This window comes from Sminthopsis crassicaudata, chromosome 3 (genome assembly GCF_048593235.1).
Source record: "Sminthopsis crassicaudata isolate SCR6 chromosome 3, ASM4859323v1, whole genome shotgun sequence".
NCBI lineage: Eukaryota > Metazoa > Chordata > Mammalia > Dasyuromorphia > Dasyuridae > Sminthopsis > Sminthopsis crassicaudata.
In genome coordinates, this window is record NC_133619.1 from 609867979 (window position 1) to 609893117 (window position 25139).

General features: G+C 48.1%; 1 protein-coding gene across 3 annotated transcripts in view; it reads left to right on the forward strand.

The window, feature by feature from the left end:
• The window catches only part of HSPG2 (heparan sulfate proteoglycan 2), a 172606-nt gene that overhangs the window by 135022 nt on the left and 12445 nt on the right, over positions 1–25139 (forward strand). For 2 of the 3 annotated variants that reach the window (XM_074305959.1, XM_074305961.1), the window contains 24 exons: positions 291–432; positions 1206–1357; positions 2489–2624; positions 2802–2953; positions 3898–4039; positions 4881–5032; positions 5212–5359; positions 7607–7752; positions 8035–8185; positions 9216–9367; positions 9557–9704; positions 9855–9998; positions 12832–12966; positions 13061–13245; positions 15493–15688; positions 18586–18765; positions 19036–19296; positions 20439–20637; positions 21684–21781; positions 22582–22848; positions 23089–23198; positions 23862–24009; positions 24095–24211; positions 24868–24985. In XM_074305959.1, the coding sequence (XP_074162060.1) occupies positions 291–432; positions 1206–1357; positions 2489–2624; positions 2802–2953; positions 3898–4039; positions 4881–5032; positions 5212–5359; positions 7607–7752; positions 8035–8185; positions 9216–9367; positions 9557–9704; positions 9855–9998; positions 12832–12966; positions 13061–13245; positions 15493–15688; positions 18586–18765; positions 19036–19296; positions 20439–20637; positions 21684–21781; positions 22582–22848; positions 23089–23198; positions 23862–24009; positions 24095–24211; positions 24868–24985 (3779 nt within the window). The remainder of the gene's footprint in view (positions 1–290; positions 433–1205; positions 1358–2488; positions 2625–2801; positions 2954–3897; positions 4040–4880; positions 5033–5211; positions 5360–7606; positions 7753–8034; positions 8186–9215; positions 9368–9556; positions 9705–9854; positions 9999–12831; positions 12967–13060; positions 13246–15492; positions 15689–18585; positions 18766–19035; positions 19297–20438; positions 20638–21683; positions 21782–22581; positions 22849–23088; positions 23199–23861; positions 24010–24094; positions 24212–24867; positions 24986–25139) is intronic. The other variant, XM_074305960.1, reaches the window with a different exon arrangement.

The window sequence follows — 25139 nt, forward strand, 5'->3', positions numbered from 1 at the left end:
GGATTCCATTAAAATTTGAAGAGGAGATTATTTCTCAAAAGAATTTTAGGGAAAGGATACCTAAATAACAGAAGTCTACAGCTGAATTCACTGGATCTGCATTCAGAACATATGGTTTGGGATACTAGGTCTAACATTCCCTTCTTGTGTATGTTAGAATTGAATGAAATTGAAGTTCAGGAGGCTTCAGCTCCTCATGAGGAGGAGCGGAGGGAGAAGAGAAGGAGGCTAATTGTGAGCATCTCTCTCCCGCTTGCTTCCCAACCTCCCCTCATCCCACCCTGACTCAGGTCCACGGCACCAGACTGAGGCTGTTGCAGGTGTCCCCAGCTGACTCAGGCGAGTATGTGTGCAGGGTGATTGGCAGCTCCGGTCCCCAGGAGGCCTCGGTCCTCATCACCATCCAACAGCAGCGTCCAGGCCCCTTCCACCGTGAGTCTACCCGGGATAGTTGGGGACCTTTGGGGTGACAGGCTGGGGAGGAGTTAGCCAGGCCTTCTATCATCTCATAGGCAAGAACTTGGTCTCTACTTGGCAGCTAGGGTGCGTAATAGATAGAGTACTGGCTGTGGAGATCAAGAAGATCTGAATTCAACTCCTACTCTATTACTAGTTGGGTGACACTACACAAAATCTCTGTCAGCTTCAGCTTCAGTTTTCTTATCTGCAAAATGGGAATGATAATAGCACCTTCCTCAAAGATTATTGTGAAGATAATATAAGTGGAATATTATGCAAATCTTATAAATTATATAAGTCATATAAATGCGAGCCATTTTGATTAGGAATAAACTGTGGATGAGAAGGCAGAAGACCTGGATTCAAATCCTGCTGCTATTTGCTACCCCTTTGATCTTGATCAAGTGACTTAGATGTAGACTTCCTTGTCTATAAATTAAAGTGATCAGAACAGATGTTGATGTAGAAGACATAGCAATATCCTTGGAGTCAGGAAAGCCTGGCTCCATATTTTACCTTACTATTTATTGCCACTTAGTAGCTACGTGACCTTAAGCTAGACACTTAATCCCTTTGGGCCTCACTTTCCTTATCTGAAAAGTAATGATGTTGGACTTGATGGCCTTGAAGTCCCTTCCAGCTCTGTACCTATGATCTCATGCTTTTTCTGGATCTGTTTCCCATGCTCCACTCAGCTTGAGTCTCTCTTTCATTCTTACCCTTCCATTTTCTTTTCTCCCCCCCAGCCCAGGGTGTTGTGTATCCTGTCCGAATTGAGTCCTCCTCTTCCTCTCTGGCCAATGGACAGACACTGGACCTCAACTGCCTGGTGACTAGTCAAGCACCACATACCATCACATGGTACAAGCGTGGAGGCACTCTTCCAGCTCGACATCGGGTACGAGGGTCTCAGGGGAACAGAGAAAGGAAATTCTGGATAGAGGGAGAAGGGGACAAGGAAAACAGGTTTGCAAGCCAGCCACATTCTGAATCCCACACCTGGTGCAGCAGGCCAGAAGAGACCAGAGTCTCCATCAGCACTATGAGGAATCAGGACCTTGGACAAGGGCATTGTGCCTCTTGACATTCATCAATCAAAACAGGGTTGGATTAGCCCAGAGATTCTCAAACTTGATTTCTTAATCTTTTCATAATTGTATTTTAATGTGCTCTATTTCCTTTTAATCCTAATCTTTTATTTTATTAATTCAACATGATTCAGAGAAAGGGTCTAGAGACTTTCCTAGCCTGCCCAAAAGGTCTAAGACACCAAAAAGACTCAGAACTCCCAGACTAAACAGTCTCTAAGATCCTAAAGTCTGTGATATACAAAATAAGAATAATGATATCTAGATTTAGATATCTAATAATGATCTCTCTCAGAAGAGCAAGGCTGGATAAAAAATTATATGGATCTGCCTTCAAGGGGTTTATCTTCGACTCAAAGGATTATGAACTGAGCTCCAATAAATGCATAGCAAAAAAGTTTTTGAAAGCAAGTCATAATATTTATTAAAATTTACCATTTAAGTTACTAATTGGGACAGCTAGGTGGTGTAGTAAATAATGCACTGATCCTGGAGGCAGGATCTGAGTTCAAATCCAGCCTCAGACACTTACTAGCTGGGTGACTCCTGATTGCCTCAAAAAAAGAAAGGGAAGAAGGAAGAATGGAAGGAGGGAGGAAGGAAGAAAGGGAGGAAGGAAGGAGGAAAGGAGAAAGAAAGAAAAGAAGAAAGAGGGAGGGAGGAAGAAGAAAGAAAAAAAAAACAAAGAAAGAGAAGGAAGGAGGGGGGAAGAAGGAAGGAAGAAAGAAGGAGGGAGGAAAGAGAAAGAGAGGGAGGAAGGAAGGAAGAAAGAAGGAGAAAGGAAGGAAGAAAGGAAGAATTCTTTCAAATTACTAGTCCACAAGATAAATTATGCTGATCTCTGATCCTTTGTCTATCTGGAGAATGGTAATATCTCTGCTTGGCCCCTGGGAAGTTACTGCATTGCTAGTTTCTGGATAGTCTGTCTCTGTTTCCCCCAGATTGTGGGCTCCCGACTACGGATCCCCCAGGTCACCCCTGCCGACTCTGGAGAGTATGTATGCCATGTCAGCAATGGGGCCGGCTCCCAGGAATCTTCGCTCATCGTCACCATCCAGGGTGGTGGCTCCTCCTACTGTAAGGCCCCCTTCTCCCTCTTACCTATTCTACATTGGGCTGGGGTTAGGGGCTGACTAGCAGTCTCAGTTGGATTGTGGAAAAGCTGAAATAGGGGTAGCAAACAAGCCCCAGAGAAGGTCCTATACAGAGAAAAATCAGCAATTAGCAGCCTTGCCTTTGGTTCTCTATTTGCAGCCTCGGGCATCACCCCTCCCATTAGGATTGAATCTTCCTCTCCAGTGGTGACTGAAGGACAGACTCTGGATCTCAACTGCGTAGTCCCTGAGCAGAGCCAAGCCACAGTGACGTGGTATAAGAGAGGGGGCAGCCTCCCTGCCCGCCATCAGGTACAGGGTGGGCAAGGGACAATCTCATTGTAGGAAAAACCCTTAAGTCAGGCCAGAGGGCCTAGGAAGGGAAAAGGAAATGTGGAAAGAAGGGGAGAAGAAAACAGGTCTGGAGAGAATAAAATTTAAGATTCAAGATGTGCAGTGGGCAGGGCATTAAGCTTGGAATCAGAAAGACCAGGTTCAAACCCCTCTTTAGTCACTTATTATATGGTTGACTGTGGGCCTAAATTCTTCATCTGTAAAATATGGGTGTTGAACTCAGTGGCTTCCCAGACCCTTTCCAATTTTAAATCAGTGACCCTATTATCAGGAGACTTGTGAATCTGTTTATTTCCTTCTATAATCTGTCCCCTAGAACTGGGGCTTCTCATTAGTTGGAACCTTCTGGCCACAAACAAAACTGTAAGAATTCTGGGCTCGAAATCAGGACATCAAGTGCCTGGATCCAAGATCATTCGCTATGTGACCTCATGGCAGTTCCTCTGTCCAGGTCTCAGTTTTCTCACCTGTACAACCGAGGATCAGCTAGGTAGCTACTAACTGGTCAAGTCTGGGTGTGCAAGCAATGGAGGCAAGAGTTGGTAAAGAAGGGTGGGGAGAATAGGAATGGATCAAGGAACATAATGAGAAGAGGAATGGATCAGACAACAAGGAAGGAGGTAGAGAAAAGGTTTAGTGTATGTGAAAGCAAATCTTACCCTCCAAAATCCCACTTAGTACTTGAAATCTTCCCTAATTGTTTTAGTCTTCAAAAAAAGGGAAAAAGAAATTAAGAGATTGGACTGGATGATCTCTGTAGGTTCTTGTTCTGATAATCTGTGAATCTTGGCGACTTGGGTTATCAATGGCTAACAGTGTGAAAGAAAAGGCAAAGAGGAAACGCCACCTTTGACATCCCTCCATCAGCCTTCTCTTCTGCCCCCTTCTCTCCTCCATCTCAGGTTCATGGCTCCCGCCTCCGGCTGAACCAGGTATCATCTGCTGATTCCGGAGAGTACGTGTGCCGGGCTAACAACAACATAGAAGCTCAGGAAACGTCCATAGTGATATCCATCCCCTCCAGCAGCCCCAACAATCCTTCTTGTGAGTCTCACCTATGTCTGTACATTCACTAGTTCCACCATTCCCTAGCAAGGGTTTACTTTGTGTTGAGCATTTTTAGAAGGTAAAAATGAACGAGTCTCTGCCCTAAAGGGGCTTATGTTCCACTGTTAGAAGCTAATCAAGCCCTGGGCAACCTGGGTGTTCCTCCTAGCTTGTCTTAGTCTCATCTTTGTCTCATTTTCCCTCATCTGTAAAGTGAGAGCAAAGAATCCTAGATTTAGATTCTCCTCTGTAACTTTGAACAAAGTCATTTCCCTTTGATTTCCTCATCTGTAAAATGTCAGGGTTGGGCTAAGAAGCCCTAGAAGGCTCTAAAAATCCTGTCCAGTGCTAAATCTGTGATTTCTGTCCTCCCTCCTTCCCAATATTGATAAGAGAGTCATTTGAAAATATCCACTGTAAAACAATATGAAGCTTCCTTCCCAGGACTGATAAGAGAGCACTTTGAAAATATCAATTTGTAAAACAATATAAGGCCATGGTATGGTTATTTGTAGGACACTTATTTGAGGAAAATGCCTTGACTCCCCCTTCTTGCACCTCTCCAGAACTACTGCTCCAGGGTCCCAGAAAAGCAACATTCTAGTCTCAATTGGCAGCGTTGGCCTGGGACACCCAAAGTGAGCCATGCCCTTGACTCCTTTCATTGTAGAGTTAGGAAGACTTGAGTTCACACCCCGGCTCAGACCAGGAAAATCACTTAATCTCCCAGACTTGGTTTATTTTTTCAGAAAATAAGGGAATTTAAGCTTGATGGCCTCTAAAGTCCCTTCTTAGCTCTCAAGTCTGTGGTCCAATAACCTCCCCTTTCTGCCCTCAGCTCCAGGACTTACATCTCCTATCAGGATCGAATCCTCTTCCTCCTCTGTAGCTGAAGGACAGACCCTGGACCTGAACTGTCTCATTTCTGGACAGGCCCATGCACAGGTCAAATGGTACAAGCGCGGGGGCAGCCTCCCAGCACAGCACCAGGTATGGGGCACTTTTGGCTTGAAGAGTAGACATGGGTTTGAAGTTTCCGTCAGCCAGGAAGGACCCTTACTCAGGCTCTCATCTGCAAACATGAAGGGGTTGTGATTCAAGGAAGACTTGGTCCAGAAGTCTCAACAACGTATTCATGTTCTATCTGATTCCTCTTACTCCTGGCTCAGGTCCATGGCTCCCAACTGAGGCTTTATCAGGTATCTCCAGCTGACTCAGGCGAGTATGTGTGCCGGGTGATCAGTGGTTCCAGTGTCCAAGAAGCCTCTGTCCTTGTCACCATTGAGCCTGCTCATCCGAACTCTGGTTCTATACCAGGTAAAGGCCCCAGCACTGGGAAAAACAGGTCACGAAGGGAGTGTGGAATAGTGCAAGAGAAGGAGACAAGAAATATGGTTGAATCTGCCTTTTGAATCAAAACAGAATCTCAGAGAGCATCTAATCCAATTCATTCTTGTGCAGGAGCCCCCTTTACAATGTCTCATCCAGCCTCTGCTTTTAATCCTTCATTACTCCCTAAAGTGGCCCAGTTTACTTTGGGGCAACAATTATTACCAAATCTGTCCTTCCATATCACCTTTTAGTGAATACCCCTTTCTAAAAGTTACTTTAACTTGTGATGTACCCAGAAAGAGGACTGTGGGAACTTAATGTGGATCACAATATAGTATTTTTACCTTTTTTTGTTATTGTTTGCTTGCTTTTTGTTTTCTTTCTCCTTTTTTCCCTTTTTGATCTGATTTTTCTTATGCAGTAAGTGGAAATATGTATAGAAGAAGTGCACATGTTTACTTATATTGGATTACTTGTTGTCTAAGGGAAAAAATGGGAGGATAGGAAGGAGAAGAATTTAGAACACAAAATTTTACATGGCTAAATGTTGAAAACTATCTTTGCATATATTTTGAAAATAAAAAGCTACTATTTAATTAATAAATAAAAGTTACTTTAAACTAGCTAAATTTAGAACACAAGATTTTACAAGGTGAATGCTGAAAACTATCTTTCCATATATTTTGGAAATAAAAAGCCAAATTTATTTTTAATAATTAATTTAATCATAATTGATTAATTAATTGAGGGGGCAGCTAGGTGGCTCAGTGGATAGAGCACCAGCCTTGAATTTAGGAGGATCCGAGTTCAAATCTGGTCTCAGACACTTAACACTTCCTGGCTGTGTGACCCTGGGCAAGTCACTTAACCCCAGACTCAGGGAAAAAAAAAAAAAAAAAAAAAAACTAAAGGAAGATTGTGGAAGAAAACAGCTCACATTTAGGCAGTACATTGAGGTTTTCCACAGCACTTCCCCATAACAATTAATTGATTGAACTTACTTTAGACTAATTAAATTTAGGACACAAGGTTTTACGAGGTGAATGTTGAAAACTATCTTTGCATATATATTTTGAAAATTAAAAAGCCTGTAATAAATAAAAGTTACTCTAGACTAGCTAAATTTAAAACACAAGGTTTTACAAGGTGAATGTTGAAAACGATCTTTGCATATATTTTGAAAATAAAAATCCTCTATTTAATTAATAAATAAAAGTTACTTTAGACTAGCTAAATTTAAAACACAAGGTTTTACAAGGCTAATGTTGAAAACGATCTTTGCATATATTTTGAAAATAAAAATCCTCTATTTAATTAATAAATAAAAGTTACTTTAGACTAGCTAAATTTAGAACATAAGATTTTACAAGGCGAATGTTGAAAACGATCTTTGCATATATTTTGAAAATAAAAATCCTCTATTTAATTAATAAATAAAAGTTACTTTAGACTAGCTAAATTTAGAACATAAGATTTTACAAGGGTGAAGGTTGAAAACTATCTTTGCATATATATTTTGAAAATTAAAAAGCCTATAATAAATAAAAGTTACTCTAGACTAGCTAAATTTAAAACACAAGATTTTACAAGGGTGAATGTTGAAAACTATCTTTGCATATATTTTGGAAATAAAAAGACAAATTTATTTTTAATAATTAACTTAATCTTTAATTAATTGAAGTTACTTTAGACTAGCTAAATTTAAAACACAAGGTTTTACAAGGTGAATGTTGAAAACCATCTTTGCATATCTATTTTGAAAATAAAAAGACTCTTAATAAATAAAAGTTACTTTAGACTAGCTAATGAAAATTATTCTCAGCTCATACTGTGTAGGGGTAGAGCCCTCCAGTCGGGGCTTGAGCCAGTGCCAATAAAGCATCAGCCCTGTCCTTAAGGGAACCCCTGGAACTCTAAAAGGCGCTGTAAGTAGCTCTGCTCTGGAGACTCCTCTGTGAGAGGGAGGTTGGGGCTAAGGCTCCTCAGAGTTTCTATGAGCTGCACTTTATCCTTTTCCAGTTGCTCTAAGTTCTCTCAGGCCTAGCAGAATATGTCTCACCCCTCTCCCTCCTGACAGCCCTGCACACCCGCTGCCTCCCCCACCATTAGGGTCACAGACAGGTGCGTCCCTCTGAGAGAGTCTGGGCTGCTCCTAGGGAATGGAGAAGGCTGCAGCTGGGACCCGAGGGGAGAATCTCTGGGTACTGATCCACTTTCTGTTCCCCATCTCAGGAGCCATCCCGCCGGTCAGGATTGAGTCTTCTTCTTCATCTGTGGCTGAAGGACAGACTGTGGATCTCAACTGCGTGGTGGCGGGACAGCCCCATGTCCGGGTCTCGTGGCACAGACGCGGGGGGAGCCTCCCTGTCAAGCACCAGGTAGGGGGAATTCAAGAGACCAAGAAGCTTCGGGAGAGGGAGCAATCAAAGAGAAAATCCCCCACAAGTGGGTCTGCTCAGGTCCTGCTGAGGACCCCAGAGTAGGGGATCAGACTAAGCGAGCACAAAGCCTGGAGGGCTTACCAGTCACAGATGGATCAAAGGGTGCTGGGTGAGATGGTCCAGAGTCACAAGCCTGGTCAAAGGGCCTGAGAATTCAGACTCTCCATCCACACTCTCCGAGTACCTCCTGACCTTCCTACCTGCCCGCTCCCTGCTCAGATCCACGGCTCCCGGCTGCGGCTGTACCAGGCGTCTCCAGCGGACTCCGGCGAGTACGTGTGCCGCGTGCTCGGGGGCGCCAGCTCCCAAGAGGCTTCCATTGTGGTCACCATCAGAGCTCTGGGTTCCGGCACCGGCTCTGCCGTCCCCAGTGAGTACCTACGGGTGGCGATGCCGGAAGAAGTAGGGGTGGGACTGCTGCTGATTCTGGGCTTGGGGTGCTGGAGGCCTTCAGGAACAAGCTAGACCGGGCTGAGTAAGAGCTGTGAAGAACAGTTCTCTATGCAGATGTCTGTAGGTTTCCCCCAGGTACCATCCGTTTTTGTCTTTGTATTTCCCCATCCAGGGGATGAGTTGGTTTGGTAGGGGAACTCTCTGTGTGGAAAAGCACCCACTGATGCAGATCAGCCATCCACCTGCAGTTTCTAGTCTTATACTCACAGAGATTCAGCGAGTTGCCCATGCGCACACAATGAGCTTATTGTTGCTCTTCAGTCACCTCTGACTCTTCATGACCTTGTTGGAGTTTTCTTGGCAAAGATACTGGAGTGGTTTCAATTTCCATGTCTGGCTCATTTTACAGATAGGCAAACTGAGGCAAGCAGGGTCAAGTGACATGGTCAACTAGTAAGTATCAGAGATCAGATTTGTAGCCAGGAAGGTCTTGTCCATGGTTAGGAAGAGTCCATCCACTGTACCACTGAGGGGCCCCAACGCAGCTGGAATGCTCATGGATATCAGAATCAAGACTCGACTGTAGGTCTTCCTCAGTCCGAGGCCAGTCTCTACCCATTATACCACCATGTCTCTCTTCCTTTGACAAATGCTCGTTTAATGGAATGGCCGTAGAGGGAGGGCTGGAAGTCAGTCAGTCAACAATCATTCATTAAAGCACCTACTATGTGATATAAAGAAGGAAAAATACAGTCCCTACCCTGAGCTCCCATTCCAACCCCAACAACGGAGGACGTCCAAGCGCAAACCAGGGGAAGCGGAAGGTCCTCTCGGAGGATCTTGGGACAAGTCATTCACTTCCCCAGCCTTGGTTTTGCCATTTGTCCAGAGGAGATAGGATGTAATGAGCGCTAAGTTTCTCTCCAGCTTTAACTCTCAAGTGAATTGAATTGACTGACTTGGGTGCGTGGTCTCCTGCTGCCCTAACTCTCTGTGTGTGCCCGCAGCTGCCGCCACCTTCATACCCATCAGAATTGAGTCCTCGACGCCATCAGTGACCGAAGGGCACACGGTGGATCTGAACTGCGTAGTCACCGGGCAGCCTCATTCCCAAGTCACGTGGTATAAGCGAGGGGGGACCCTCCCCACCAGACACCAGGTACAGCTCCCCTGCCCCATCCCAAACCCTTGTCAGTCGTGGCCTTCTGGCCAGTCGGGGGCTTCCCGAGGCATTATGGGAACCCTCACCCTCGTTCCCCAAGCCCAGCTGGAACGTCCCAGAGAAACCTGGGGGGGGGCAAGCTAGAGCAAGGCAGCAAGTTCACCGTGGTCTCGGGCTCCTTCCCAGGTCCATGGCTCCCACCTGAGGCTGTACCAGGTGTCTCGGACTGACGCAGGCGAGTACGTGTGTCGCGTGGTCGGCGGCTCTGGCCCTCCCCAGGAGTCTTCCTTCACCATTGCCGTGCTGCCCTCCGCCTCCACTGCCGAGTCCTACCGTGAGTCGGGACCCCACACACCGGGCGGGCCTGATGCAAGGGCCCACCCGAATGAGGCACCCTCCCCCACCTCCCTGGGCCTCCCCCTTCCCTCCCCCCAGCCCAGGATCATGCTCCTCTGCCCCCCCACTAAGCCTGCCTTTCCTCCAGGCCTCCAGAGCCCCGTCATCTCCATTGACCCCCCCAGTGCCACTGTACAGCAGGGCCAGGACGCCACCTTCAAGTGTCTGATCCACGACGGGGCAGCCCCCATCAGCATTGAGTGGAAGATGGCCCGAAACCAGGAGCTGGAAGGTGAGCCTGGAGCAGGCCTGGGCTGGCCGGGCGGAGCCCCCTAGGTCAGATACAGGGCCCCAGGAGCCCAGGGAGAGTCTGAGGGGCAAACGTGCAGTGCAAGGGGAGGGGGCCGGAGGCAAGAGGCTTATACTGCAGAAAGCCAAGGGTCAGAGACTCCCAGGGATGACCCGGGGCTCAGAGGGAAGCTTCCAGTGGGGTACCAGCACGTTCCTGGGCTTCTAGGAGCCGGCCTTCGTGTGGGCACTAGGGGGCGCACTGAGCTCAGCATTCTCTATCAGACTATACAGGCATCTATGTCCAGCTGCCCCTTACACAGAGGGGACTGGTCGTCCATCTCAAAGGCACTGGGGGGCGCCATAATGCTCAGAGTGCCGGACCTGGAGCCAAATCCAAATCTGGCCCCAGACACTTCCTAGCTGGGTAATCCTGGGCCAGTCACGGGATTCTATTTGCCTCAGTTTCCCCATCTGTAAAATGGGCTGTCCACTTTGCTCTCTTGTTACTACCTATTCACTTAGCCCAAGGGACCAAAACCAGGAGCCTCAGAGAGAAATTGAAGTGAAATAGACTTTAGAGGTAGTGAATTTCTCATCACTAGATGTCCTCAAATAGAGACCACGGCTCTTTGTTGGGACTGGGAGGGATTCTTCTGACAAAAGGCCCAGGAAGGGCCAAGGCAGTAAGAGTCCATCATCACTGGAGCTTTTCACACGGGGGCTGCTAACTAAAGATGTCTTCCCAAGGATCCCAGCTCTGACCTCCCGGGTTCTAAGGGCCCTCCCAGCTCTGACCTCCCGGGTTCTAAGGGCCCCCCCACCTCTGACCTCCCGGGTTCTAAGGGCCCTCCCAGCTCAGATATCCCGAGTTCTAAGGGCCCTCCCAGCTCTGACCTCCTGGGTTCTAAGGGCTCTCCCAGCTCTGACCTCCCGGGTTCTAAGGGCCCTCCTACCTCTGACCTCCCGGGTTCTAAGGGCCCTCCCAGCTCTGACCTCCCGGGTTCTAAGGGCCCTCCCAGCTCTGACCTCCCGGGTTCTAAGGGCCCCCCCACCTCTGACCTCCCAGGTTCTAAGGGCCCTCCCAGCTCAGATATCCCGAGTTCTAAGGGCCCTCCCAGCTCTGACCTCCCGGGTTCTAAGGGCCCTCCCAGCTCTGACCTCCCGGGTTCTAAGGGCCCCCCCACCTCTGACCTCCCAGGTTCTAAGGGCCCTCCCAGCTCTGACCTCCCGGGTTCTAAGGGCCCTCCCAGCTCTGACCTCCCGGGTTCTAAGGGCCCCCCCACCTCTGACCTCCCAGGTTCTAAGGGCCCTCCCAGCTCTGACCTCCTGGGTTCTAAGGGCTCTCCCAGCTCTGACCTCCCGGGTTCTAAGGGCCCTCCTACCTCTGACCTCCCGGGTTCTAAGGGCCCCCCCAGCTCTGACCTCCCGGGTTCTAAGGGCCCTCCCAGCTCTGACCTCCCGGGTTCTAAGGGCCCCCCCACCTCTGACCTCCCAGGTTCTAAGGGCCCTCCCAGCTCAGATATCCCGAGTTCTAAGGGCCCTCCCAGCTCTGACCTCCCGGGTTCTAAGGGCCCTCCTACCTCTGACCTCCCGGGTTCTAAGGGCCCTCCCAGCTCTGACCTCCCGGGTTCTAAGGGCCCCCCCAGCTCTGACCTCCCGGGTTCTAAGGGCCCTCCCAGCTCTGACCTCCCGGGTTCTAAGGGCCCCCCCACCTCTGACCTCCCGGGTTCTAAGGGCCCTCCCAGCTCAGATATCCCGAGTTCTAAGGGCCCTCCCAGCTCTGACCTCCCGGGTTCTAAGGGCCCTCCTACCTCTGACCTCCCGGGTTCTAAGGGCCCTCCCAGCTCTGACCTCCCGGGTTCTAAGGGCCCCCCCAGCTCTGACCTCCCGGGTTCTAAGGGCCCCCCCGGCTCTGACCTCCCGGGTTCTAAGGGCCCCCCCGGCTCTGACCTCCCGGGTTCTAAGGGCCCCCCCGGCTCTGACCTCCCGGGTTCTAAGGGCCCCCCCGGCTCTGACCTCCCGGGTTCTAAGGGCCCCCCCGGCTCTGACCTCCCGGGTTCTAAGGGCCCCCCCGGCTCTGACCTCCCGGGTTCTAAGGGCCCCCCCGGCTCTGACCTCCCGGGTTCTAAGGGCCCCCCCGGCTCTGACCTCCCGGGTTCTAAGGGCCCCCCCGGCTCTGACCTCCCGGGTTCTAAGGGCCCCCCCGGCTCTGACCTCCCGGGTTCTAAGGGCCCCCCCGGCTCTGACCTCCCGGGTTCTAAGGGCCCTCCCGGCTCTGACCTCCCGGGTTCTAAGGGCCCTCCCAGCTCTGAGCCCTCCCAGCTCTGACCTCCCGGGTTCTAAGGGCCCCCCCGGCTCTGACCTCCCGGGTTCTAAGGGCCCCCCCGGCTCTGACCTCCCGGGTTCTAAGGGCCCCCCCGGCTCTGACCTCCCGGGTTCTAAGGGCCCCCCCGGCTCTGACCTCCCGGGTTCTAAGGGCCCTCCCGGCTCTGACCTCCCGGGTTCTAAGGTCCCTCCCAGCTCTGAGCCCTCCCAGCTCTGACCTCCCGGGTTCTAAGGGTCCTCCCAGGTCTGACCTCCCGTGTTCTAAGGTTCCTCCCAGCTCTGACATCCCGGGTTCTAAGGGCCCTCCCAGCTCTGACCTCCCGGGTTCTAAGGGCCCTCCCAGCTCTGACATTCTGGACTCTAATAGATCCCCCACCTTAGATGTTCTCAATTCTATTACTAAGAAGGGCACTTAGAGATCAGGAGAGCCCTGGGCAGAGGCAGTGGGGATCCCAAGTGCCAGCAGCAGCTCTCAGCCTCTCCTGTGCTCCTCCCCCTTTTACTTGCAGACAACGTGCATCTCAGCCCCAATGGCTCCATCATCACCATCATGGGTGCCCGGCCCAGCAACCATGGCACCTACCGCTGTGTGGCCTCCAACCCCTATGGTGTGGCCCATAGTGTTGTCAGTCTCAGTGTGCAGGGTAAGTGTGTGGGGGACAGTCTCTGGGGCCGGGTGCTCTAGATATTCCCAGGAGCCTGAGCTGGCTCAATAAGTGCCTCGTTCCCGCTCCACAGGACCCCCCACAGTGTCCGTGCTCCCTAAGGGCCCGGTGCGGGTGAAGCTTGGCAAAGCTGTCTCTCTGGAATGTGTCAGTGCTGGAGAGCCCCGCCCTTCTGTCCGCTGGATGCGCATTGGGACGCCCCTCAAGGTGGATCACCATCGGACTTTGGGGCCCATGGACAGCCACGCCATGCTGCAGGTGAGCCTGGGGATGTGGGCAAGGCTAGGGCCAGGAAGGGGCATGAGAGGGACCAGGGCAAGGAATCAGGATGCTCCAGAGCTGGGGAAAGAGCAACCTCGAAACTTTGCATAATATATATGTGTATATATGTGTGTGTGTGTATGTGTGGGTGTGTGTGCATGTGTGTGTATGTGTATATATGTATGTGTGTGTATGTGTGTATATATATATATACATATATATATATAATTATATATAACATATAAAGCAATTTAAAATCCTTAATTTTCATCTAAGAGTCATGTATTAACATTACAACTCTACCAGATGCAGAGCAACTAGGGGAGGAGAGAGTCAGTGATTGCTGAGGGGGAGGGGGGACACTTCAGCCTTCCAAAAAGCAGGAAGAGAAAGGGCGGGTGGATGGTAGAAAGTGATGCTTTTGAAGGCAGCTGATACCTGCTGCTGACAATCAGTGTCTGCAAAAGCTGGGCTTTCTTTGCCGGAGAGGACTGTGGGTCTGAAAGGTACAGCTGCTGAGTCTGTGTCATCCCTTCTCCCTTTATTGTCATTGTGTGCTTTGTGGGGAAGGGGTCCCAGGTGGTTGTTGGGCCTGTTTCCTGGGGATCCCGTACAGTTTTTATCAGAACGGAGCAAAGAGATGATCATAAAGGTCAAAGTCAGTCTGGTAGCCCTGTTTGAATTGGTCTCCACCAGACCTTTGATCCCAAGATCCTTAACCAGGATTAAGTGGTTGGGACTTTATCAAGACACTAATGAGAAGTCCAGAATCTCCCAGTGCTTTTGAAGTTCACAAAATTTCCTTCTTGCGTCGTGGAGAGACCCCTCGTCCAAGTGATCTCATGTCTCAAAGGCTTGGCTAAACTGCTCTCCCCTCAAATCTTTGAGTTCTGAAACTAGCCGGCTTTATCTAAGCCCCTACAGGTGTGATACCCTCAGCCAATTCCAATCAATCTTGTCTCAGCTGGCTGAAATACTTTCCATTGGTTGGTTGATTCAGTGGAAATGTTAAGCTTTGTCCCTAGCTCACACTTCTTACTGATTGATACCATGGAGAAGTCTGCAATCTCTATAATTACTGATGTAGGGATATGTATAGAATACCCCCTTTTACATAAGGTGAATCCCTCCTCTATACGCCAGCCCTACAGAAGTCTAAGAAATTGCCCAAAACACGGCTGATAGAGGAATGGGAGTTGTTACTCTTTCTTTTTCAGTAATAGATAAGGTTTTAAGGAAATGCAAGGATGGGACCGGAATGAAAGGGTAACATAACTGCAAGAAAAGGCTATTCTTTTTTTTTTTTTTCCCCTAATATTTCCCCCCAGGGACATGTAAAAGTAATTTTTAACTTTCAGGTGTTTTTTTTGTTTTTTGTTTTTTAATTTTGAGTTCCAAAGTTTCTCCTTCTCTCTTTGATACACATTATATATTTACAATCATGTAAAACACATTTCCATATTAGTCATTTTGTGGAAGAGAAGGAAGGAAGGAAGAGAAAAGAAGAAAGTGAGAACAAAAGAGAGTAAGAGAAAGAAAGAAAAAGAGGAAGGAAGGAAGGAAGGAAGGAAGGAAGGAAGGAAGGAAGGAAGGAAGGAAGGAAGGAAGGAAGGAAGGAAGGAAGGAAGGAAGGAAGGAAGAAAGAAAGAAAGAAAGAAAGAAAGAAAGAAAGAAAGAAAGAGAGAGAGAGAGAGAGAGAGAGAGAGAGAGAGAGAGAGAGAGAGAAAGAAAGAAAGAGAGAAAGAAAGAGAGAAAGAGAGAAAGAGAGAAAGAGAGAAAGAAAGAAGGAAAAGATAGTAAGCATTGGTCTGTATTCAGACTGCATCAGTTTTTCTCTGGAAATAACATTTTTCATCAAGAGTCCTTTATAATTCTCTTGGATCACTGCATTGCTGAGAGTAGCTAAGTCCTCACAGCTGACACTGCTGTAACTGTGTAAGATGCTCTGCTGTTCTGCTCACTTCACTCTGCTTCGGGTCCTTAAGTCCAGTTCTTCCCTGTGACTGTAGCACTCCACCACCTCATATTCAGCCATTCCCCAATTGATGGAGATCCCCTCGGTTTCCAGTTCTTGCTACCACTAAAAGCTGCTACCAGGAGCGTGTCCAAACAGGTTCCTTCCTTTGGAAGATCTCTTTGGGGTGCAGCCCTAGCCGGGCTATGGATCAAAGGGGATACAGCCCTTTGGTCCTAGTTCCGAATTGCCAGGAGGAGGTCATTCTAAGCCCTCTCTCTCTGTTCCAGATCACGGAAGCCCAGCCAGAGGATGCGGGCACTTATGTCTGCTTGGCCCAGAATGCTTTAGGCTCTGCTCAGGCAAGGGTGGAGGTGAGTGTGGAGACAGGTGCAGTGCCCCTGGGCGCCCCCGAGGTGCGAGTGGAAGAGGCAGAAATGACTGTGGAAGCAGGGAAGACCGCTACCCTGCGCTGCTCAGCCACAGGTAGGGAGGAGGGCACCCCCCCCCCAGCAGGGAGGGGTGGTCAGTGTTACCTGGACAGGGCACCAGGGAAGGACCGTCCTGAACTTTAAAGTATTCTGGGAATGAATATGGTTATTAAAGTAGACAGCTAGGGCATTATGCACGGAGCACTGGTCCTGAATTCAGATCCAACCTCAGACATTTACTTAGCTGTGTGACTCTGGGCAAGTCCATTAACCATTAAGTTCATCTGTAAAATGGGCACAGTAATAACCCCTACCTCCAACGATTGTCATGAGGATCAAATAACATAATATTTATAAATTGATAATTTATTATATTACATATAGTGTCTGACACATAGTAGGCACTATATATATGTTAGCTTTTATAATTAAATACTGTCACTCTGATGACCAGTATGTGTGGTACGGAAAGGTGAGGGAACACCATTTAATAAAAAGAGCTGGAGAGAGCTCTAGAGAAAACCAAAGTTTATTGTACATTCTTGCGAGAAGGGCGTCCCACCCTTAGAGTAGACATCGAAGAGAGGAAGCGCCTCCTGTGGGCAGGACAGCACCTTTAATCCCGAACACAATATGTCCCCTCCCACCACTGACCCTCATCCTCATTGGCTGAGAGTCTTACATTCTAAACGCAAGATCTACCCATGAAATTGAACTTGACCAATAAGTACATAGTTGCCCATATTTGGATGAAATAGGGAGATGTCATAGGAGGGGAAGGCAATGCCCTTCAGAGTCCTTCAGGCCTACTGGAACTCTGAAGTAGATGAAGCCTTACTCGATTTTCACAACTGTCTTGAAAGATCTCACCTCATCTCATTCAAGTAGTTTAAAGAGAGCAGATACAAGCCATGCCAAAAGTTGGTCAGTAGCTCTACGTGTCAAAATAATGGTCAGCCCTTTACTGTGAGCAGCTCTGGGATATTGGGAGCCCAAGAAGCTTGTGTGTCACTCTGAGCTCCAGATTTTCTTTTAGAGCCCTCTGGGCCGCTCTGCTTTTTGTGACCTCTCACTTAGGAGAGCTGGCTACAAGGGCCTTTGGGGAACTTAGTGGAAAAGAGCAGGAGATAATTAAAGACCTGGCTTCCACAATCTGCCGTTTTGATAAACTTGATTGAAGTTTCTTCATCTGCAAAATGGAACAATAAAATATTTTTGGTCCCATATCAAAATAAGGAAATAAGAACTCCTTGGATACCCAAGGTCATAGAGGTCAGTCTCAAAGGACTTGAAAATGATTCTAGGATCTCTTTCTAATTAGCCTTTCTGTCAGAAATACCTAAGGGATTAATTCATTCATTCATTAAAAAGCCTAATAATCAGCAGGGTGCTGAGTGCTGGAAATATATATATATATATATATATATAATTTTTTAAATATATATATATTTTTTTAATCAGCCCTGTGTTCTGGGAATTCTGAAGCTGAAGTAAAGTTCAGATAAACAGGTGTGGAGGCTAAGGGGAGTTAAGAGTGGGAGGGGGGACTAGAAGCCTCACCTGGCACGCCCTTTCCAAGAACAAAGGTGGTATTTACTTGATTACTTAACTGCGGCAGGAAAAGGGTGGAGGACCCCCTAGACTATTACTAGGTGGGATGAATTGGGTGGGGAGCTTCTTGGTGGGGAAATTTAATCCTGTTATCTGGGGTAAAGGGGCCTAGAGAAGTCCCTTTTTAATGGGTTAATTGAATCACGCTGCCCTCTGGGGAACTGGATCTCTACATCTGAATTCAAAAATTAGTTGGATTAACAGCCTTCAGACTGGGGGAAGTAGTTTTGTGAGGGCTTGATAGTCCGATAGCTGAATGGAATGAGAATGTTTTGAGTTGACAGGATTATTTCTAAGGTTCTTTCTGCCTCTTACTCTGCTTATCTTTAGAGAAAGTTCTGGGTTGTGCTAGTGTTGAGGTTTAAAAGGAGACCCCAAAAAAGGTTGGGGTCTTAGACTAGTATTGTGAGGTATCTCAAGAGAATTTTCAGGCTTGAACCCATCTCCGAGTCAAGGGGCAAAGTTTGTTGTGATTGTAACACTGATTAAAGCAGGCGAAATTCCGAAAGGATTGAGCAAAGAACTGGGAGAAAAAAGATTTAAAGAGAACAAAGAGCTTCATTACTTATTTGCTAATTTTATGGCTACCAGCAGACTTGAGGGTGCTCTATTCACTATTGTCTCAGGAACTTTGTGATTACTGACCCACAGGTTATCTGTCCGACAGTCTGTGAGGTTTGTAGGACTATCCTAAGGCCAGAAGACTTTCGAGTCATTGACAGATTGTAAGAACACTAGCACTCCTAAGGCCAAGGAACCTCAAGATCGCTGCTATATCTCCCCTTAAAATCTAGGGGAAGAATAGAGCAGCAATGAGCTGAACCAGCTACACCCAGTGAAGGAACTCTGGGAGATGACTATGAACCACTACACAGAATTCCCAATCCCTCTAATTTTGTCTGCCTGCATTTTGGATTTCCTTCACAGGCTAATTGTTCACTGTTTCAAAGTCCGGTTCTTGTGCAGCAAAACAACTGTTTGGACCTGCATACATATATTGTATTTAACATATACTTTAACATATTTTATATGTATTGGTCAACCTGCCATCTGGGGGGTGGGGAGGAGGGGGAAAGTTGGAACAAAAGGTTTTGCAATTGTCAATGCTGAAAAATTACCCATGCATATATCTGATAAATAAAAAGCCATAATAAAAAAAAAAATCTAGGGGAAGAAATATTATATTCCCAAGACTTAGAATCCTTGACAGATTGTCAGAACAAAAGCACTGTAAGGTCGGAGGACCTCAAGGTCAGTGTTTCCCTAGAGGCTGTACCCCATCCCTAGGCTGCCCTGTCTCCCTCCTGATCCCCACTCTTCCTGCCTCTCTTCACCCTCTAGGTAGCCCCCCTCCCAGTGTGCACTGGTCCAAACTCCGGGCACCTCTGCCCTGGAAGCATCAGCTGTCTGGAAACGCCCTCATCCTCCCTGAGGTGGCTCAGCAGGACTCTGGCCAGTACATCTGCAATGCTACCAACTCCGCCGGCCACGCCGAGGCCACTGTCATCCTGCACGTGGAGAGTAAGGACCCTCGTCCCCTGGGGTGGACGCCCCATTATGCACTTGCCTCTTGTTTCCGTCCCTAAACCCCTTTACCTCATAGGTGCCCCAAGTCTGAAGGAAGCTGGAATGTCTCTCCCCTGTTTCTGTTGCCCCCATCCCTCTCTTTGTCCCCCAACTTAGCTGGTTTGGGGCTAAGCTACTCTACTCTTGCCCTCCCTCCTCCCCATCCAACCTCTACACTTGCCCTTTGCTCGCCTCCCTCACCCCTTTTGTACTGATCTCCCACAGGTCCTCCATATGCCACAACAATACCTGAAGAGGCACTGGTAGGAGTAGGAGAAATGGTACAGTTTCAGTGCTTGGCACACGGGACACCCCCGCTCACCTTCCACTGGAGTCGGGTGAACGGCAGCCTCCCCAGAGGGGCAACCGTCCGGGGGGACCTGCTGCGCCTCCACCCCGCGGCGCCCGAGGATGCTGGCCAGTACCAGTGCCTGGTCACCAACAAGGTGGGCTCTGCCCAGGCCTTCGCTCACCTCCGAATCCAGGGTGAGAGCCACGGGAAGCAGAAGGGAAGGAGAAAGGGAATGACTGTTAGTGCCTGGGGTTACTGACACCCCTCCTCGGGCTCTCCCTGCCACTGTCCTACATGAAGCCTTAATAAAAACTATCAACTATCCACTATATACAAGGCCTGGGCTCTGAGATATCAATAGAAAGAGAACACAGTTAAGGACTGGGGCAGGCCCTAACTACAAAATGGACTTTTCCAGGATTATGACAAGTAATCAGATAAACATGACAAAATGAGGGGGCTCAGGGCCTACAGTCTGAGAGGCCTGCATTCAAATGGAGCCTAATCACTTTAATCTCAGTTTGCCTCAGTTTCCTCATCTGTAAAATGTGAATAACAAAGCACTACCTCCCAGGATTATTGAGAGGATTAAATGAGATCTAATTTGTAAAGTACCTAGTGCATAGTAAATGCTAAATGTTACCTATTATTATTATAATATATTATTACTTATCAGTAATTAATATATATTATATAATTAATATATGGCTTATAATTATGTATGACTAATATATTTATTATTATATATTATTTATATATAATTAGCAAAGTACCTAGTGGATAGTAAGCACTATAAATGTTAACTATTGTTATTTGTTATTAAGTAATGCATATAATTATATATAATGAATATATATTTTATTATATATTATATTTATATATAATTGACATATTTTATATTATTATCATCATCATTATTGGCTAGAGAGTGTTGAAGAGCAAAAGGGACCTCCAAGCAAAGTGACTTAGGGAAATTTGAGAAATCCTCCACTTTGGTGGTTTCAGGGAAAAAATGGGCCCAGAAGAAAGGTCACTGAAGGCAGGGAAGGCTTCTGAAAGGTGGGGAGGAGGAGGAGGAAAGCCTTACAGGAAATGGAGGTTCCACCCATACTCAGTGGGGTCTGCAGCCCAGGCCGGCCTCCTGGACCTAATATTTCTCTAAAAAAGCAGATGAAATATTAAGGGGCATAAGTCAGAATTCACCACTTCTGGTGCTTTCTCTGCTTCTCCATGGGTCTTCAAGTACAAAGCCAGAGAGTGAGGGTACCCAGGAAGGTACCCCTTTTCCTATGAGGACCCACGAGCAGCAGAGCTGTGACCTTTAGCCTTGTTTCAGCAGGTGCCCACCCTGCAGGCCCCTTCCCTGCAGCCTCAGCTCCAGCCGTCCACATCACACCTCAGCAGGAGACAAAGGGCATCGGGGGCAGCGTCGAATTCCACTGCGCTGTGCCCAGTGATGCAGGAGCCCAGATCCAGTGGTTCAAAGAAGGAGGACAGCTGCCACCGGGTCACACTGTGCAAGATGGGGTGCTTCGGTGAGGAGGGGAGGCAGACGTGGAGGGGACTATCAGAATCTAATAGACACTGTTTGTTCAAAAGGCTGAGAATTCAGATATCAGCAGAAAAAAAGGCATTTCCTGCCTTCAAAGAGCTTATCTTCTTCTTTTTAAATAATGTTTTATTTTTCTAAATTCATACAAAAATAGTTTTCAACATACATATTTGCAAAACTTCGTATTCCAAATTTTTCTCCTCTCCCCAATGCTGCCCTGCCAAGACAGCAAACAATGCAATAGAGGCTTAACATGTGCCAAGCTGCACAAAAAAAATCAGATCAAAAAGGAAAAAAACACAAGAAAAACAAACAAAAAGGTGAAAATGCTAGGTTTTGATCCACATTCAGTCTCCATAGTTTTCTCTCTGGATGCAGATGGCTCTCTCCATCACTTGAATCATTATTGAAAAGAACCAAGAAAGAGCTTACCTTCTAATATGGGCAGAAAACATATAAAAGGGAAGGATATATATCAGATTATTTGCTCTCTTGGGGAGAGGGATGGTAAGAGGGGGAAAGGGAGGAAAAATATGAAACACAAAGTCTTAAAATTACCTTTGTATGTATTTGGGAAAAGAAAATTCTATTGAGAAAAATAAATACAAATAAAAGGGGGAAATGGAATGAAGTTGGGTCATCGTAGAGAAAGTACTGGAGAGAACCTAAAGGGTAGTCTCCAGAAGAGCAAAGATAGTGTCTGCCTGAATGACCGCCTTAAAATGGAAGGTCTGGAAAGAGCCTTCAGTCAGAGGGAGAGGATGAGGGGGCAGAGGGTATTTTTAGTGTGTGAATTCCAGGAAGTTTCAGGAAGAAATTGAGGGTCAAGCATGAAAGAGAAATAGTCCTGGAGTCAGACTGCAACCCAGAGAGGTGTCATCCCAACTTTATAAATGAGGAAATAGAGTCACAAATAAATCAATTCGTCCTTTCAGATAAAATTCTGCTTGATGGTTATTGTTAATTACTCTTATTATCATCATTGCTGTTTATCAGAACCATCAATATTGGACTTTCATTTCTTTACAGGATCCAGAATTTGGACCAGAGTTGCCAGGGGACATATATTTGCAGGGCACATGGGCCGTGGGGCCAGGTCCAGGGTAATGCACAGCTGGTTGTTCATGGTGAGTGAATATCTTTTTTTTCTTATTTTTTTTTTTAAGGCAATCAATCAGGATTTAGTGACTTTGCTAGTAAGTGTCTGAAGTATGATTTGAATTCGGGTTCTTCTGATTCCAGAGCCAGCACACTATCCGTTGGGCATCTAATTGTCCCATGAATGAAAGTCTTGGTCTGGTCTCTTGGAGTCAAAAAGCCTCAAGCCCCTACAGACTGGTGGGGAAGAACTAGGAAGAAAAAGGGTCTGAGGGCCTTTAGACAGCATGGCCCTTCCAACCCTGAGATAATCCTACGTACCCCGTATTTATGGGCTGTTAGACCCAGACTAGAGTGAGAGACAAGGGATCCTATAGGTGTAACATGAAGTAATCTTGCCAGATTCTGTTCTAAGACCTCAGGCAGTTAACAGCCCAGCCCAGTGTACAAGACTTCACACAGAGACACATGTGAGAAAGGGGAGAACTGGCAAAGGCAAAGTCAACCTGTGACTGGACTCTCCCTTCTTCTTTGCCACAAAGATCCCAGTGGATCATCTTTTCTTCCCGTCAATACATTCAGCATTTCAGAAAACAGAAATCTGGGCTTTCTAAATTTTTATTAATTGCCAAGAGCCAGCACTGGAGTGGGAGAAGATGGGTGCCATCTTGGAGGTTATTATTATCCCTTGCTGTCTTGCTGCTCTCGGAGCTGCCTCTTCTGCCTCCTTGATTGTGACAGGCAGGCCCTCCTTACTTCTGCATCCTCTGGGCCAGCGAGCTAGGACCTGTATCTCTGAATCCCCCTCCCTCCCTCCCTTTTTCTCCAGCTCTTCCTTCTGTGCTCATTAATATCCGGACATCAGTGCAGACCGTAGTCGTCGGTCATGCTGTGGAGTTTGAGTGCCTGGCCTTGGGTGACCCCAAGCCTCATGTCACCTGGAGCAAAGTGGGGGGCCAGTTGCGCTCGGGCATCGTGCAGACTGGAGGCACCATTCGGATTGCCCACGTGGAGCAGTCTGATGCTGGGCAGTATCGATGCACTGCCACCAATGCCGCGGGTACCACCCAGTCTCACATCCTGCTGCTCGTGCAAGGTAAAAGCCCACCTAGATCCCCATGGGACCCCCTCTTGTGCCCGTCATTTCCACAGTACCGCATCTATCCACAGGTGGCTGTCCCTAAACTTCGAATGCCCACCCTTCATCCCACTTCGTGCCAGTCCTGCCCTCTCCACCCAAGCCCACCCACCATTTCCCTTAAATCCAACCCTGCCCTTACTCTTCTCCATCACAGACCTTTCTGTATCTCACAATGTGTACCTCCTACCCCTGCAGCTTTACCCCAGATCTCAGCCCCTCCCGAGGTCCGAGTGCCTGCTGGCTCTACGGCTGTCTTCCCTTGCATAGCGTCTGGCTTCCCAACCCCTGACATCACCTGGACCAAGGTAGGAACTCCTGTGGGGGAAGAAAGAAATGTGCATTGGAGGGAGAGAAAGACTGAAGGTGGGAGTCAAACCACAGGATAAGGGGAAACCCAGAGACATAAAAGAACCTATTCAAGCAAAGTGGTGAAATAGCATTGAAAAACATGGGTTCAAAATGCCACAGACATTTACTCAGTAAGGGACCATGGACAAGCCTTTTTATTTCTCAAGGTCTCAGTTTCCTTCCCTGTAAAATGAGGAGAATTGGACTAAAATGGTTTCCATTATTTTCCCTAATTCAGGGCAACTTCCTAAGCTTGGACTCATTTGGCACTCAGATCCTTAGCCCCAGATTGTGACTGATGCTAGTGGTTAAGGGACCCAGAATCCACCTCTGAGATCCAGAGGGAAATCCTAGAAGTGATCTTTTCCTTTAAAGCCCCCCTTTTAAAGAAGGGGAAACTGAGGCCTCAAGAGGGTAAAGGGACATGGTCCCCAGTCAAGGAATATCAGAGCCCAGCCCTGGAACCTGTGTTCCTTAACTTCAAATTCAGCTCCCACCATAGACCTTAAGGGTAAATGGAAGGACTTGTCAGAAAGAATAACCTGTGTACGGTGCCTGGCCTTGGATCCAGGTACCAGGCAGGTGATAAGCTGAGTGCGGGGTGCTCTTTTTCGTTCCAGCTGGAGGGAGCCCTTCCCTCAGGCAGTCATATGGAGAACAATGTGCTGACAGTGCCCTCCGTCAAGCCTCAAGACGCCGGCACCTACATCTGTACGGCTACCAATCGCCAGGGCAAAGTGAAAGCTTTTGCCCGCCTCCAGGTACCAGGTGAGACTGCCCCCATGCCGACCCCCAACTCTCCCCTGCCATGTCTAATGAGTCCTAGCCTCTGACCACCATGCCTTGTCCACAGAGAGGGTAGTCCCTTACTTCACCCAGACCCCTCACTCCTTCCTGCCTCTGCCCACCATCAAGGATGCCTACCGGAAGTTTGAAATCCGCATTAATTTCAGACCCGATGCTGCTGACGGTAAGAGGGTGAATGGTCCCAGGTCGGGTGGATCCCTCATGGGGATGGAGAGCTGATTCTTAGGAGAGCCACTCCCTCCCAGTTACATTATCCCTTGTAGGTCCCCTCTCCTCTGTCTCAGCACCCACCTTGTCTTTGTCCCCTCTGTCTCACTATCTCACCATCTCATTCTTCTTCCTCTCCCCCTCCTCTCTCTCCGTGGGATTCTCCAACACGATCTGTTCTGCGTTCTTCTCTGTCCTGCTCATCTGCTCCGGCCCCCCTTCTTCCCGATGGCTCCCCTTCTCCCTATTTCTTCCCCCTCCCAATCCCAACCCATGCCCCCTGCCTCTCCACTTCCCCCTGTTTCTACCTCTCCAGCCCTCCTTCTCTATTCTGGTAAGTCTTCTGCCTTCCAATACCCCTTTGGGGGCTTTCATCCTTTGACCGTTTGCTGTGTGGGGATAGCCCTGGTTCTTGTTCTCCTCTCTCTATTGCCTTTTAGCAGGTCCCCTCTCATCTGGAGGTTCCCCAGGGAGAAGGGAAATACAAAGCCTGAGATGGGGTGGGGAGGCTGGGAGGGTCAGAACCCGCTTGGTTCTACCATAACATGGGAGGAGGGGGACGAAGGAGGCAGGCGGTGGCCAGGAAGCTCCTGACTTGGTTGTTTACCACAGGGATGCTGATTTACAGTGGGCAGAAGACGGCGCCGGGGCCTGGGAGCCCGGTCAATCTGGCAGCCAGGCAGCCCGACTTCATCTCCTTTGGGCTGGTGGGAGGCAGGCCAGAGTTCCGGTGAGATGCCCACTTTCTCTCAGAAGGGTTTGAGGGAGGGCTGTGGGTGGCAAGTCATGCTCTTGAGGAGATCCCAGTCTTGTGAAGATCCCCAATGCCAGGTCCCCAATGTTTGGAAGGAGCGGGGAGGAGGACAAAGGCAAACTTGTGCAGT